The sequence below is a fragment of the Ostrinia nubilalis genome, chromosome 7 (genome assembly GCF_963855985.1).
Source record: "Ostrinia nubilalis chromosome 7, ilOstNubi1.1, whole genome shotgun sequence".
Lineage (NCBI taxonomy): Eukaryota > Metazoa > Arthropoda > Insecta > Lepidoptera > Crambidae > Ostrinia > Ostrinia nubilalis.
Window position 1 is genome coordinate 7,505,470 of NC_087094.1, and position 11,891 is coordinate 7,517,360.

The window sequence follows — 11,891 nt, forward strand, 5'->3', positions numbered from 1 at the left end:
TTCTAGAGAATTAAAATTAATTTAATTTGTAAGTCAAGTTTTTGTATATCTTGTATAGTTTTCGAGATATCTGCTCTTCAAAGTTTTGTAAAACATAAACATTTTTGCCTTACATTTTCAAATTATGAGGAAATAGTTGCCATAATTTATTATTAGATGACAAGTTTGGGTTAGGGTTAGGACAATGTTGTTTTAATCTACCCACAAAATTTAATAAAATTTGAATTTGTGGTTCCTTAAAAATTCACAAAAAATGTTAGTATGGAAATAATCAATTTTCGTAAAATTCTTCTTACAAAACGCTAATTTAATAAGTAAGGAACTAGTATAAATAATTCCTAATAAAAGGCTATTTATTGCAAACAAATAATTTGAATTTGAATAGGTAAATAAAATTATCTCTTGGTAGAAGAGAAAAGAGACACGAGTTTCATACATTTCATACAAAAAAAATATGTTTAAATATCCGTTGTTTTTTTTACTTTGCTTAGTTTGGGACTAGAAGCGTAGCGTAAAATGTTTTAAGGATATTTATTTATTTATTTCATTTTAAAGGAGTAAGAATGGATTTAAGTAGAAAAAATATGTCATTTTCACTTCTTTTCAGTTATTTTACAACGTAAAAAAACCAGATATTCTACAAAACGAATGTACATTTATTAGTCTAGGTCTTTTAGTTTCGACGTCATTGTTGAACAAGGATACCCCTTCCCAGTGGTTCCATAGCGCGGTTAACATGCGAAAATGCACTGATTCAAAGAGTCCCTTAAAGTTTGATCACTACATGCCCGACACACTGAAAGTTTTTAGTTTCAATTCGTTTTTATTTGACTGTACTTTTGAAAAGGTGCGAGTTGACGAACAAAATAATAGGTAAAATCGGAATTTCCCAACTCGCGCCTGCTAGCGAGTTTGACAGGTGCGAGATGACGAACAACCCAATATTTTGAATAAACGACAACATTATTATTTACATTGACATGTTTTATTTGTATTGCCTCTCTTACAAATACTTAATTCCTCAAAGTGAGTGGTGAATATTAAAAATGGTGAATTATCAGATCACTACTGATATGATAAACGAAGAAGGAATAATTGAACAGCTTCTAAAGCCTAATCGTAAAAATTCACTATGTCAATGAGGGCTATCGTATTTGCGCTCACCAGCTGGCGCCATTGGCGAATGACAAGACCCTACAGTGGCGCCATTCTAATGAGTAAAGGTTCAGTCAAACCAACGCGATCGATCACCCACCCGTATCAGCCGGCGTGCAGCGCGTTGGTTTGGCTGAACCTTAAAAAAACCCATGTCTTTCTATCTTCCGCTACAGCGCTTACCAGTTGGCGCCACTGTCTTAGCCGATAGCGAGTGACAGAATCTAACTACAGTGACGCCTACTAGTGAGGGCAAATACGATATTCCTCATTAAATATGGGGTTCAGTGTATGTACATACGACAGCATATCAACCTATAAATTTGTCAAGTTATTCAAAATTTGGTTTGAGATGCGACTCAAGCTTCCACCACACCAACGCGTGTAGATCACTATCGCCGGCGCGATCATAGGCTAATGACTAGGCATGGAAATGATTGCTATTTTTCATTCATTTTCATTCTATGAAATGATTTTTGTTCATATGATTTCACATGTGAAATGGCAATGCCAGATTTTGTATGGAAAGTGGCGTCTTTTTTTTTCGCGCGGCCATCGACCAAACTTTGTTTTTTGATTACAAAATAGTGTAATAAACCAAACTTACTATGGCATGTATACCTCTAAACTCAGTCTGAACTGAGTTACGAGCATTAGAAGTTTGATGATTTTCATACTAGATTTGCTTTTTGTGCGCAAGTTTTGTAAGAAATTGCAACAAAATATTGCGCTATTTTTTATTGCGCTGATTCTGCTCCATACTGATGTCTGGAGCCTTTAATGGATGGTATTGTTTGTTTACACATACAATCTCACTATTTTGTTGATTCGTGATGGGGGTAGAAGTGCTGTGCTGCTATTACAAGTACAGTCGCGGAATGAAAAGGTTCGTCACCTTAGTGTCGGTTTTCGCTTGCACTAGGTACTGTAAGAGTCAAACCTGCCAACATAACAGTGCAAGAAACAGTGCTGCTAACATTTAAATAAATATGACGTTTGGTAACGAATAAGGTTTTGCTTGTTTATTTTTCTATCCCATCAGTCCAATGCAATGATGACATTGACCAATTGACAATAGTTTTTTTTTATTTAATAGAAATAATAATGGCAGGTTGAACCAACAAGAAGGTTTTATTTTATCAATCATAATAATCTTCTTGACAAGATAAATCGTCAAACAACTTTGATCTGAATAATTTTGAACTTTACTGACGAACAGTTAAAGATTATTTTCTCTAACTCGAGATTATTCTGTAACATAGTTTCAAAAGGTAATATGTGCTCGCGATTCGTTGAAGGAATCAATTTGAAAACTGACGAACCTTTTCATTCCGTGACTGTACATAAGATCTCAGGCCGGGTTCCCACTATGCCGGACCGGCATTTCTGCCGGAAACCGGACACCGGACAAGGGTGTTCACATTACACCGAATCACCGGATCCGAAATCCGAGCCGAATGAAGTGCGGGGAGCACGGGCGGGGCGGGGCGGGAAGCACGGGCGCGGCGGGGTGGGCCGCAACTCGTTCACATTACTCCGGTCCGGTGATTTTGCCGGCATTTTGTAGCGACAAAACGCTCGGTAAAAATGCCGGGCTCGGCGAAAAAGCCGGATCCGGGATAATGTGAACAGCTTCATACAATTTGTACCGCCGCTAGGCCTTCCGGCGATTTTACCGGACCGGGAGATCTGCCGGTCCGGCATAGTGGGAACCCGGCCTCAGTGTTTAGTTTGACGTGCTGTCACTGACCTTGTCGAGGCTCTGTATGAGCTGGCACCAGGAGGGCTCGAGCACCTCCACGCACATGTAGTACTGCACGTGCTGCACGCAGCTCAGCATGCGCTGGCGCAGCGCGAACGCGTCCGCGTACAGCCGCGCCTCCGAGAACCGCTTCACCACTTTGTTGTATAACCACACCCTGCAAATGGACACTCATTAAAGGAAGAGTAGATATACAGGGTGTTAGGTAAATGGGGGTATATGAGCCGACACTAACCTATGTTAACATGGGCATATAAATGGTATGTTGAAGTCAGAAAATTAATATCTTCATTTTAATTATTTTAATTTTCATACAAATCGTATTTTATAAAATTTATTTTGTATGAAAATTAAAAAAATTAAAAATGACGATTTCAAATTTCTGACTTCACCATACCCTTTATATGACCATGTTAACATGGGCTAGTGTCGGCTCATATACCCATTTACCTAACACCCTGTAGATAAACTTAAGCTTACAATACTCATTAACAAAGCGTCGGTAATATTTGGTTCTGCGCAAAGGAGCCACCGACATTGCGTCTGTTACGGGCGACCGGTGGCCGAATGACAACAACATTGTCACGGTAATACTATCATACAGTATTGTAACTTCATATAAACAGACGAAACGCGAGCTTTCCTACGGACGTCAAATCTCAGGATGCGCTCGAGATCCAAAAGTCGGGGATGTCGCAAATGTGCCGCAGTAACGAACTGACAAATTGGTCAATAACTAATCACGCAGCTCAGCTATAACCACACCCTGCAAATGGACACTTGTTAAAGAAGCGTAAGTAACCTTAGGCTCTGCGCAAACGAGCCAAGTTAGGACAATAACTCTTGGCTCCATCATTGGACTTGGAAAGACGTTTTAGTAGATAGGCTCTGCCCATTTGGGAGAGAGAGCCCCACATAACCAACTGGCCATCCCCGTCGGTACATGGGATTGGGTATGCAATTTTGTGTATTTCTCAACGCCTAAAAAAACTGCGCAAAAAGCACCAACCTCAGCTACCGGTGGCTGTCAAAGCCACCCTTGCGCTCCTTGGTACCGCGCAAACGAATGTGGTCGGGTTGCCACAAGCGATCGGTGGCCGCTACGATTTATAATAGTGAACGCCACCGCTGCTAGTAAATACGTCGCAGATATTGGAGTCGCGAGTGGACGCCTCTCTGTGCGGTTATTCCATAAGTACAACGTATTACAATATTACAAATCATATTCATAAACAGCTGGTCGTCAAAACAACGGTGGTTTATTGGCCCGTTACGCGAAGTCTTTGTTGTTAAAAGATTAGAGATTAGAATGGACTCGGCTATTGTGGTCAATCATAATATTAAGCAATACTGATGATAACGAGAGGTTGAAACAGTTCTACGGTTCTTGACGACCCAAGTAGTTTAGCAACTAACCTGCACAGCAGCCTCTCAACGTGCTTGCAGTAGAACAGGTGCCGGAATATCATCTGGTAGCAGGCGATGGCCTTGTGGTTGAGTACAAGCGACACTGGCCACTTCACCTCCATGCCGAACGAGAACGTCTCGATGCCGGTCAGCGGTGGGCTGTCTTTGTGACGTCACAATCATGACGTCATGCTTATTACGTACTATGTTATTTAGCGACTAACCTGCACAGCAGCCTTTCAACGTGCTTGCAGTAGAACAGGTGTCGGAATATCATCTGGTAGCACGCGATGGCCTTGTGGTTGAGTACAAGCGATACTGGCCACTTCACCTCCATGCCGAACGAGAACGTCTCGATGCCCGTCAGCGGCGGACTGTCTTTGTTCTGTTTGTACTCTGGAATAAGGTTTAGACATTTTACAGCTCCAAGACATTGAGCATTATTGCTATAGTTGTTGCAAATCACGAAGGCGAGTGAGCTTTACATATGTGGTGGCTTGCTGCTGTTCGTTTTTCAAAAGTTTTGATAGACATTACACCATCGTTATGTGCATGTTTTTTTGGGGTTTTAAGTAGAGTTGGACAAATAATCAAACTTACCTTTTTCATCCTCAGTTTCAATTGATAAAATTTTGAACATTTGGAATTGCAAGTCGTAAGGTAGCAACTCCACTCTCATATCTTCGTTATACGGGTCGTGACTAGCAGCAGATAGCCTGTAATCATTTCATAACATAATGCAGCATTAATAGTATTCAGGAATAATATTGCGAAGAATTGCGAATTACTGAACAGTTTTTGTTTAACAACTGGCCGAGAAAATTAAGGTTTTAGCTACTGGCATTTGTGACGTAAATGGGTAAGTTTTAAGTTTGTGACTGTCTATAGTTACCTCAAACATAGCCCTAAAAGGGATTCCAACTTAGAAGGTATAATGTCATCAATCTTTTTAGACAGTTCCTGCTCAGTTGCATCCATGAATTGGACAATGAAGTCTCCTTGACTCATCAGGAAATAGTTCTTGACTGACTTCAGTCTGCCCATCAAGTCATACTCTTTTAGTAACAGTTCTAGAAGCGATTTGCTCGCGTAGGCGTACGCTTTCTGTATTATGGCACCATAGTTTTGTTCTCTTAGTGAATATTTGATTTCTTCTGTGTTGGTTTTTGTTATAGGCTTCCCTGAAAGATTAGAAATAGTTTTCTAAGTTTAAACTTTAAGCCTTTAGTGAATTTAATTTAATTTCATATTAACCTAAGACCTGCATCATGAAGGGACTCAAAACTCAACCCAACATACAATCTTTGGTTAAATTGACTTTAATAATTTGACCATAGGCTGAATTTGTTCTCTAATGTGGAATATAATATAGCTGAGCGTCGTTTCATAATACAGGCCTAAGTAGCAATTGTATTCACCCTTTATTTCACTTACCACATTGACTGATTACGTTCAAATACTTCCCAGTTCTGAGTATGATATCTGTGAACTTGTCCAGAAACTTTGGAACTCTATCCCTCTGCACACTGTAGCGCTTCTCCCAGTAGTCCGCAGAGTAATCCACGGGGAGCTCTTCTTTGTTTATGAGCTCATTGTCTTCAATCATGAATTCCTGGAATAGTTATGTTAAAGTTGAAAAGCATCGCAGTGACCGAAACATGTACACCCCGGTCGAATAGGGATGATGACTGGGTAATGAAATCGAAATTCTATTTAGTCCGTCAGACAGATATTTTTTTTTTATTTATTTATTTATTTATTTATTTCCAAGCTTAAGCCTATTTTTACAGAAATCCAATACAATAAATTAGAAAATATTAGACTCATATTTTTTATTTTTTTCCATAATCGAATAATTACAGTATTTTATTGAGTTGAAATGTCGCGTGACGTCACTTGAGTAAAAATTCTACTCAAACGTGACGTATCGCGCCATTTCAACCGATGCAGCACTGTTATTATTTAATTATGAAACAGAATAAAAAATATGAGTCTAATATTTTCTAATTATCTGTCTGACGGACAAATAATTGAAATTTTGTCATCTAGCCTATTATCTGGCAGTCGTGAGGGGTGCGGATGAGAGTGCAAGGGAGAATCGCATTCCAGGGAGGTGCGTAGTTAGCTTGATTGGGTTGTAGGTAGTAGTCAAGACAAACAGACGAGTTATTCCAATGTTCGTTTCAACCAAAAGACGTTCACTGCTGCACCAAGTTCTCCCCTAGGATTTCCACATAGACCGGTCCTACGCTGCTTGCATCTAGGTGTTTTAATGTACTTTTGACTTTAAAAGCTTCTCCAAATAGGATTGCAGAGCGTTGCGTACTGCGTCGAACGCATTCTACCAACACAATTCGGCGCTAAAGCGCGACGTTAGGCTAGCTCTCTACTGCACGCTAGATACGCGTTCTATTTGGCGAAGGCCCAGAACAGACGATGAAACGCAACTGCAACTGCTAGTTACTTTTGAGTTGCATCTTAAGTTTCTGCCATAGCGTCTGTTGAGGCCCAGAACAGACGTTGAAACGCAACTGCAACGAAACTGCAACTGCTAGTTACTGAGTTGCATCTAAGTTTCTGCCATAGCGTCCATTGAGAGACCACACATGACGCGACCAGTTTGAAACTTTCAGTTTCAGTTTCATTCATCAGAAAGTTGCAGTTTCATTGCAGTTGCGTTTCACCGTTTGGTCTGGGCCTGAGAGACCACACATTGTCATGACGCGACCAGTTTGAAACTTTCAGTTTCATTCATCAAATCATCACGAAGTTGCAGTTTCGTTGTAGTTGCGTTTCACCGTCTGTTCTGGGCCGAATACGGTTGTTTTGAGTTTGCGCTTATGTAAACTTTATTAGATTTACCTGAAAAGGGTCCACAATAGTCCCTTTATGTATCCACTGGTCTAAGATATTCAGGTAGGGCCGGCAAGCTCGCTCGGTGAGGAACAGCGATATCTCTTGCGCCCGCGCGTCGCCCATGAGCGTGTTGGTTTTATCGTGTAGGACTGTCAGTACTGCTCCACCGCGGAGCTCACTCTGTAATAGGTAAAAGGTTTATTAATTTATTTATCCTACTAATATTATAAATGCGAAAGTTTGTGTGGATGTCTGGACGTTTGATACTCATACACGCAAAAACTACTGAACGGATTTTGTTGAAACTTTACAGTATTATTGTTTATAACCCAGAATAACATAATAGGCTATAATTTATGACGATCTGTGACAAACAAAATTTCACGCGGGTGAAGCCGCGGGCAAAAACTATATTCCTATATGGTGAGTATCATAGTTTTCCTTTGGAATATAAAAGTCCGTGAATCCGTTATTGGGCATAAATGGCTTGCAAATTTTAAATAGGCGTTGGTAGAGTAGTGATGTTATGCAGTAGTAGGATCCCACTTCATTTAAGTAGGTAAAACATTACAAAAGGTACATTTTCTTTATATTATATTATTCTTACATATTACTAATTAGATTACCCTAAGCATCAATACATACCTTTCCAATACTTGTTACGATGGCGGCAAGTACTTGCATAGTGTGCATGGTGGGCAAGACAAAATACCATAATTTCTGCAGAGTAAGGTTTGCTGACATATGCTCAGTTTCCAGCTGAGCTAGCATTGTCTGAAAAAAGAAATATATGGAGATATCAATTAAATAACAAGGCAGATAAGTGACTGCAATCACACCTGATCTAGTACAAAAAACACCATCAAGCCAATGACACTGACTTATGCACACTTTACTGATGTAGACATTCTGGTCCATTCAAAGGATTATTTATTGGTCAAAAATAATATGATACTTACATAATAATCTTTCAATAATATCTCAATGGCCGCCACTAAAGCATGTAGAACCTGACCAGACCACATATCACATTGTTCTATAAATCTTCTTACTATAGAATAGTTGGATGCCAGTGGCAACATTTGCTGAACAATCTGCTTCAAAGCATCATCTAAGTCTTCAGATATTAAGAAGGTTCTGGCATCATAGGTCTCTTTTACTGGCTGGTGGACAATGTAGTTGCCAGGAATGCCCGAGAACACATACAAAAGCTCATCTATGATTATATTCTCCTGTGATGCCACTGGTACACCAGCTAAAAGACAAAAAGAATATTTATTTTAGATGAAAAATTTAAGGCTTGGTTGCACCACCTCACTTTGACAACATAAATAACAACATCATATAAGTCTGTCAAATTCCATACAAAAAACCCCAGTTATGAATAAAGTAAGGTGGTGCAACTTAGCCTAAGTCATTGCATTGCATATTATTATGTGCATAACATTTTACAGATTTTATAAAAACAATAGATATCTATCATTTGTATTAGTTGACAGAAGTTGACCCAAGACAACTCACACAAAATATACTTACACAAAGAAGCTATAATGGGCACAGGCTCTTTGGGGAAGTCCCATGACATAGCTGGATGATCCTTTTGCCAGTTCGGAAGATCCAAACTGCTGTACCAATTTGGACGGAGTTTGGCTTCTTTTTCCTCAAAAGATTTCATCACAAGCTTTTTGCTCTCATCCACAGCTTTCAGTAATTTATCTTTGATCTATTTAAATACAAAAATATATTAATAAAAACTTGATACATGATTTATGTCGGTTACTTTGGTTCTCCTACGGATCTCCTCATTTCTGATTCGATCACGCAGGGAAACTCCGAGCATAGCCCGCTCCATCGCCCTTTGGGTGACCTTGAGCCTTCTTATGAGGCCCATAGTAAGCGACCACGTTTCGGATCCATATGTCAACACTGGCAACACACACTGCCCGAAGACTTTCGTCTTGAGACACTGCGGTATTTCGGACATGAGTATATGGCGAAGCTTCCCGAACGCTGCCCATCCGAGTTGGATTCGACGATTGACCTCTTTCTCGAAGTTGGACCTACCTAACTGGACTGTTTGTCCCAGGTATACATAATTGTCGACAACTTCGAGTGTAGAGTCTCCAACCTTCAGAGGAGTGGGTGCAACATAGCTAGTAACCGACATAGCTCGCAGAATTGCTAAAATCAAGTGGCAGTGGGCGGGGCACATAGCTCGTAGAGACGATGGCCGTTGGGGCAGGAAAGTTCTCGAGTGGCGACCACGGGCTGGAAAACGTAGCGTGGGCAGGCCTCCTACTAGGTGGACCGACGATCTGGTAAGGGTCGCGGGAAGAGCCTGGATGCGGGCAGCGCAGGACCGTTCATTGTGGAAAACCTTGGGGGAGGCCTTTGTCCAGCAGTGGACGTCATTTGGCTGAAACGAACGAACGAACGAACATGATTTATGCTAAAACTACAGATTAGAAAATCCTGCATATTTGTATTGTGCTATTTATTTTAGAATTTCCAGTTTATTATATTATTATGTATTATAATAAACATTTTAGCTTTATTTACCAAACTATACATTGTTCAAACCTTTGATAAAAACAAAAAGTACCTGTGGCAGATCTTCTTTGGTAATTTGGTGCTTAGTGTCACCTAAAATTGGTTTGGGAGCAACTTTTGGTTTACTGCATTTGGACTTTTTCTCATCACACACCAATTTATAAAATAAAGCAATAATATCTGCCAAGTTATCAGTGCTGAAATGAATAATCCACTTGTTAATTGAAAGGCCAAGGATAGGTACCTACTTATGCTGTGTAGGTTGCAACTACTGAGGTCAAAAACCTGGGTTCCAACTTTATGGGCCGCCATAGGCCAATGACACAATGGTTTAATTAAAATCCTTACAGGTTATATACTACTTGGGTATTTCTAAAATAATTCTAAATGAATATGACCATTTTCCCAGTTATTCTTTACTGCATAATGTGACATTACATCAAATAAAATAAAAGCGGTAAACGACTCACTTGCGGCTTCTCAAATCTTCATATTTCTTGAGGAAGATCTTGGCATTGGAAGCTTTTAGCGCCAACCTTTGTGCAAACTCATTAACTTGTTTCGTGGACAAATTGCTATTGCCGTAGTTGGGGTCGTTTTGTATATAATCTAATACTGTGTCTGCATCCAAACTACATCTGAAATTTAATAAAAACACCAAATAAACAATGAACCAGGCATGAAATAAACAAGAAATTGTATTGTTATAATATTACCCCAAGGCGTCCAGTAACTCCTTGATGGTACTTTGCATTTTATCCTTCGGTAATATCCAGTTTTGATACATTTATTCCATTAAAATAGGTATTTTTAAAAATTACGAAGATTTCTTATTTTGACAGTTTGTTTCAAACAACACTCACTGTCATTCAACTCAAATCACAGACAAAGAAAGCACCACAGACAAGATTTGACGAAATTGATACAATGGAGAAGTCATATGGTATGTTTTTCTAAGTACTTTATTTTAATTCTAATGTGTATACTATCAATGAAGAAAATGAATTAAAACAAAATAGTAAAAATTATTTACAAAATTAATGCACAAAGAAATAGAAAATTCTTACAAAAACTTTTTTTTTTTGTAATTTAACCTTTGTTTTGTTATAAATTGTGATTTTAGTTTTATTAGAACGATGCCTTCTCTCTTTAATATTCAGCTATATCGGCTCTAAGCTTCTCTAAATTTTTGTACCACAGATTACATAAATTCAGCAGTACCGTCATCTTTCGATAATGACGTGTTTAAACGGAAAACTTCATTTAACGAATGTTGTCACATTCGAGATGATGTCAATAGATGGCGCTAAGAGTATTGCATGTTCACTTAGACCGTACCCGAAGCACGAAATAATTGATCTCGTTGTGGTGTAAGGCACTTAAAACCTAGCCAAAGCGCACAAAAAGCATAAAAAAACCCTTTTTACATATTATTATGTACTGAGCGGTGTCCAAACTTATTTAATTCCCGCGGCATCACCAGCGTGAAATTCAGTTTGTCACAGAATCGTCATAAATTATAGCCTGTTATTCTGGGTTATAAACAATAATACTGTAAAGTTTCATCAAAACCGTTCCGTAGTTTTTGCGTGAAAGAGTAACAAACATCCAGACACCCATACAAATTTTCGCATTTATAATATTAAGTAGGATAGTGGGAAGTAGGATAATAAAATTATGTGACCAACATGAATTTATTACCATAGCTCTACATTTTTAGTAAACGTGCGTGCGCGCTTTACCAGAAAAATAGCAACAATAAAAAGTATTTATTTGTACCATTTGCACGACACGATCAAAAGCTATTTGAGTTGTAAGCGCGTTTGTAATGCGATTTTTGCCAATTTTTTTGATCACACAAAACACTAATGTAAAAAAGTTTTCTCACTGTATGTCAAGCTAAGCTTTTTTTTCCGGCGCGGCGGCGGCGCCGGTCCACAAAAGGCGACAAAAGTTCGGCATCCGTTTGTAGTGACATAAAGAAATCTTAGTTCTATTTTGATTGTTTGATAGGAAAACTTAAGATACGGCACTTGTGTTCAAATCTGCCGATTCACGATATAAAAGGTTGTGAACAATCTATAATTTGAGACGTGTTGTCAAACAAAAGTTGCTGTCGTTTTATTATTCACTATCTCGGACTCGGATTACAAAGGTGTGC

The 11,891-nt window shown here is 39.0% G+C and overlaps 1 protein-coding gene across 1 annotated transcript in view; it reads right to left on the minus strand.

The window, feature by feature from the left end:
- Positions 1–10,582, minus strand: part of LOC135073482 (gamma-tubulin complex component 2-like) — a 38,018-nt gene extending 27,436 nt beyond the window's left edge. Inside the window, exons 1-13 of the mRNA XM_063967666.1 lie at positions 10,447–10,582; positions 10,201–10,368; positions 9,783–9,927; positions 8,717–8,903; positions 8,140–8,435; positions 7,826–7,954; positions 7,187–7,360; positions 5,759–5,936; positions 5,217–5,505; positions 4,925–5,040; positions 4,553–4,720; positions 4,334–4,487; positions 2,906–3,074 (exon numbers count right to left, since the gene is read on the minus strand). Of these exons, the coding sequence (XP_063823736.1) occupies positions 2,906–3,074; positions 4,334–4,487; positions 4,553–4,720; positions 4,925–5,040; positions 5,217–5,505; positions 5,759–5,936; positions 7,187–7,360; positions 7,826–7,954; positions 8,140–8,435; positions 8,717–8,903; positions 9,783–9,927; positions 10,201–10,368; positions 10,447–10,517 (2,244 nt within the window). The 5' untranslated portion in view covers positions 10,518–10,582. The remainder of the gene's footprint in view (positions 1–2,905; positions 3,075–4,333; positions 4,488–4,552; positions 4,721–4,924; positions 5,041–5,216; positions 5,506–5,758; positions 5,937–7,186; positions 7,361–7,825; positions 7,955–8,139; positions 8,436–8,716; positions 8,904–9,782; positions 9,928–10,200; positions 10,369–10,446) is intronic.
- Positions 10,583–11,891: the final 1,309 nt, after the last annotated feature.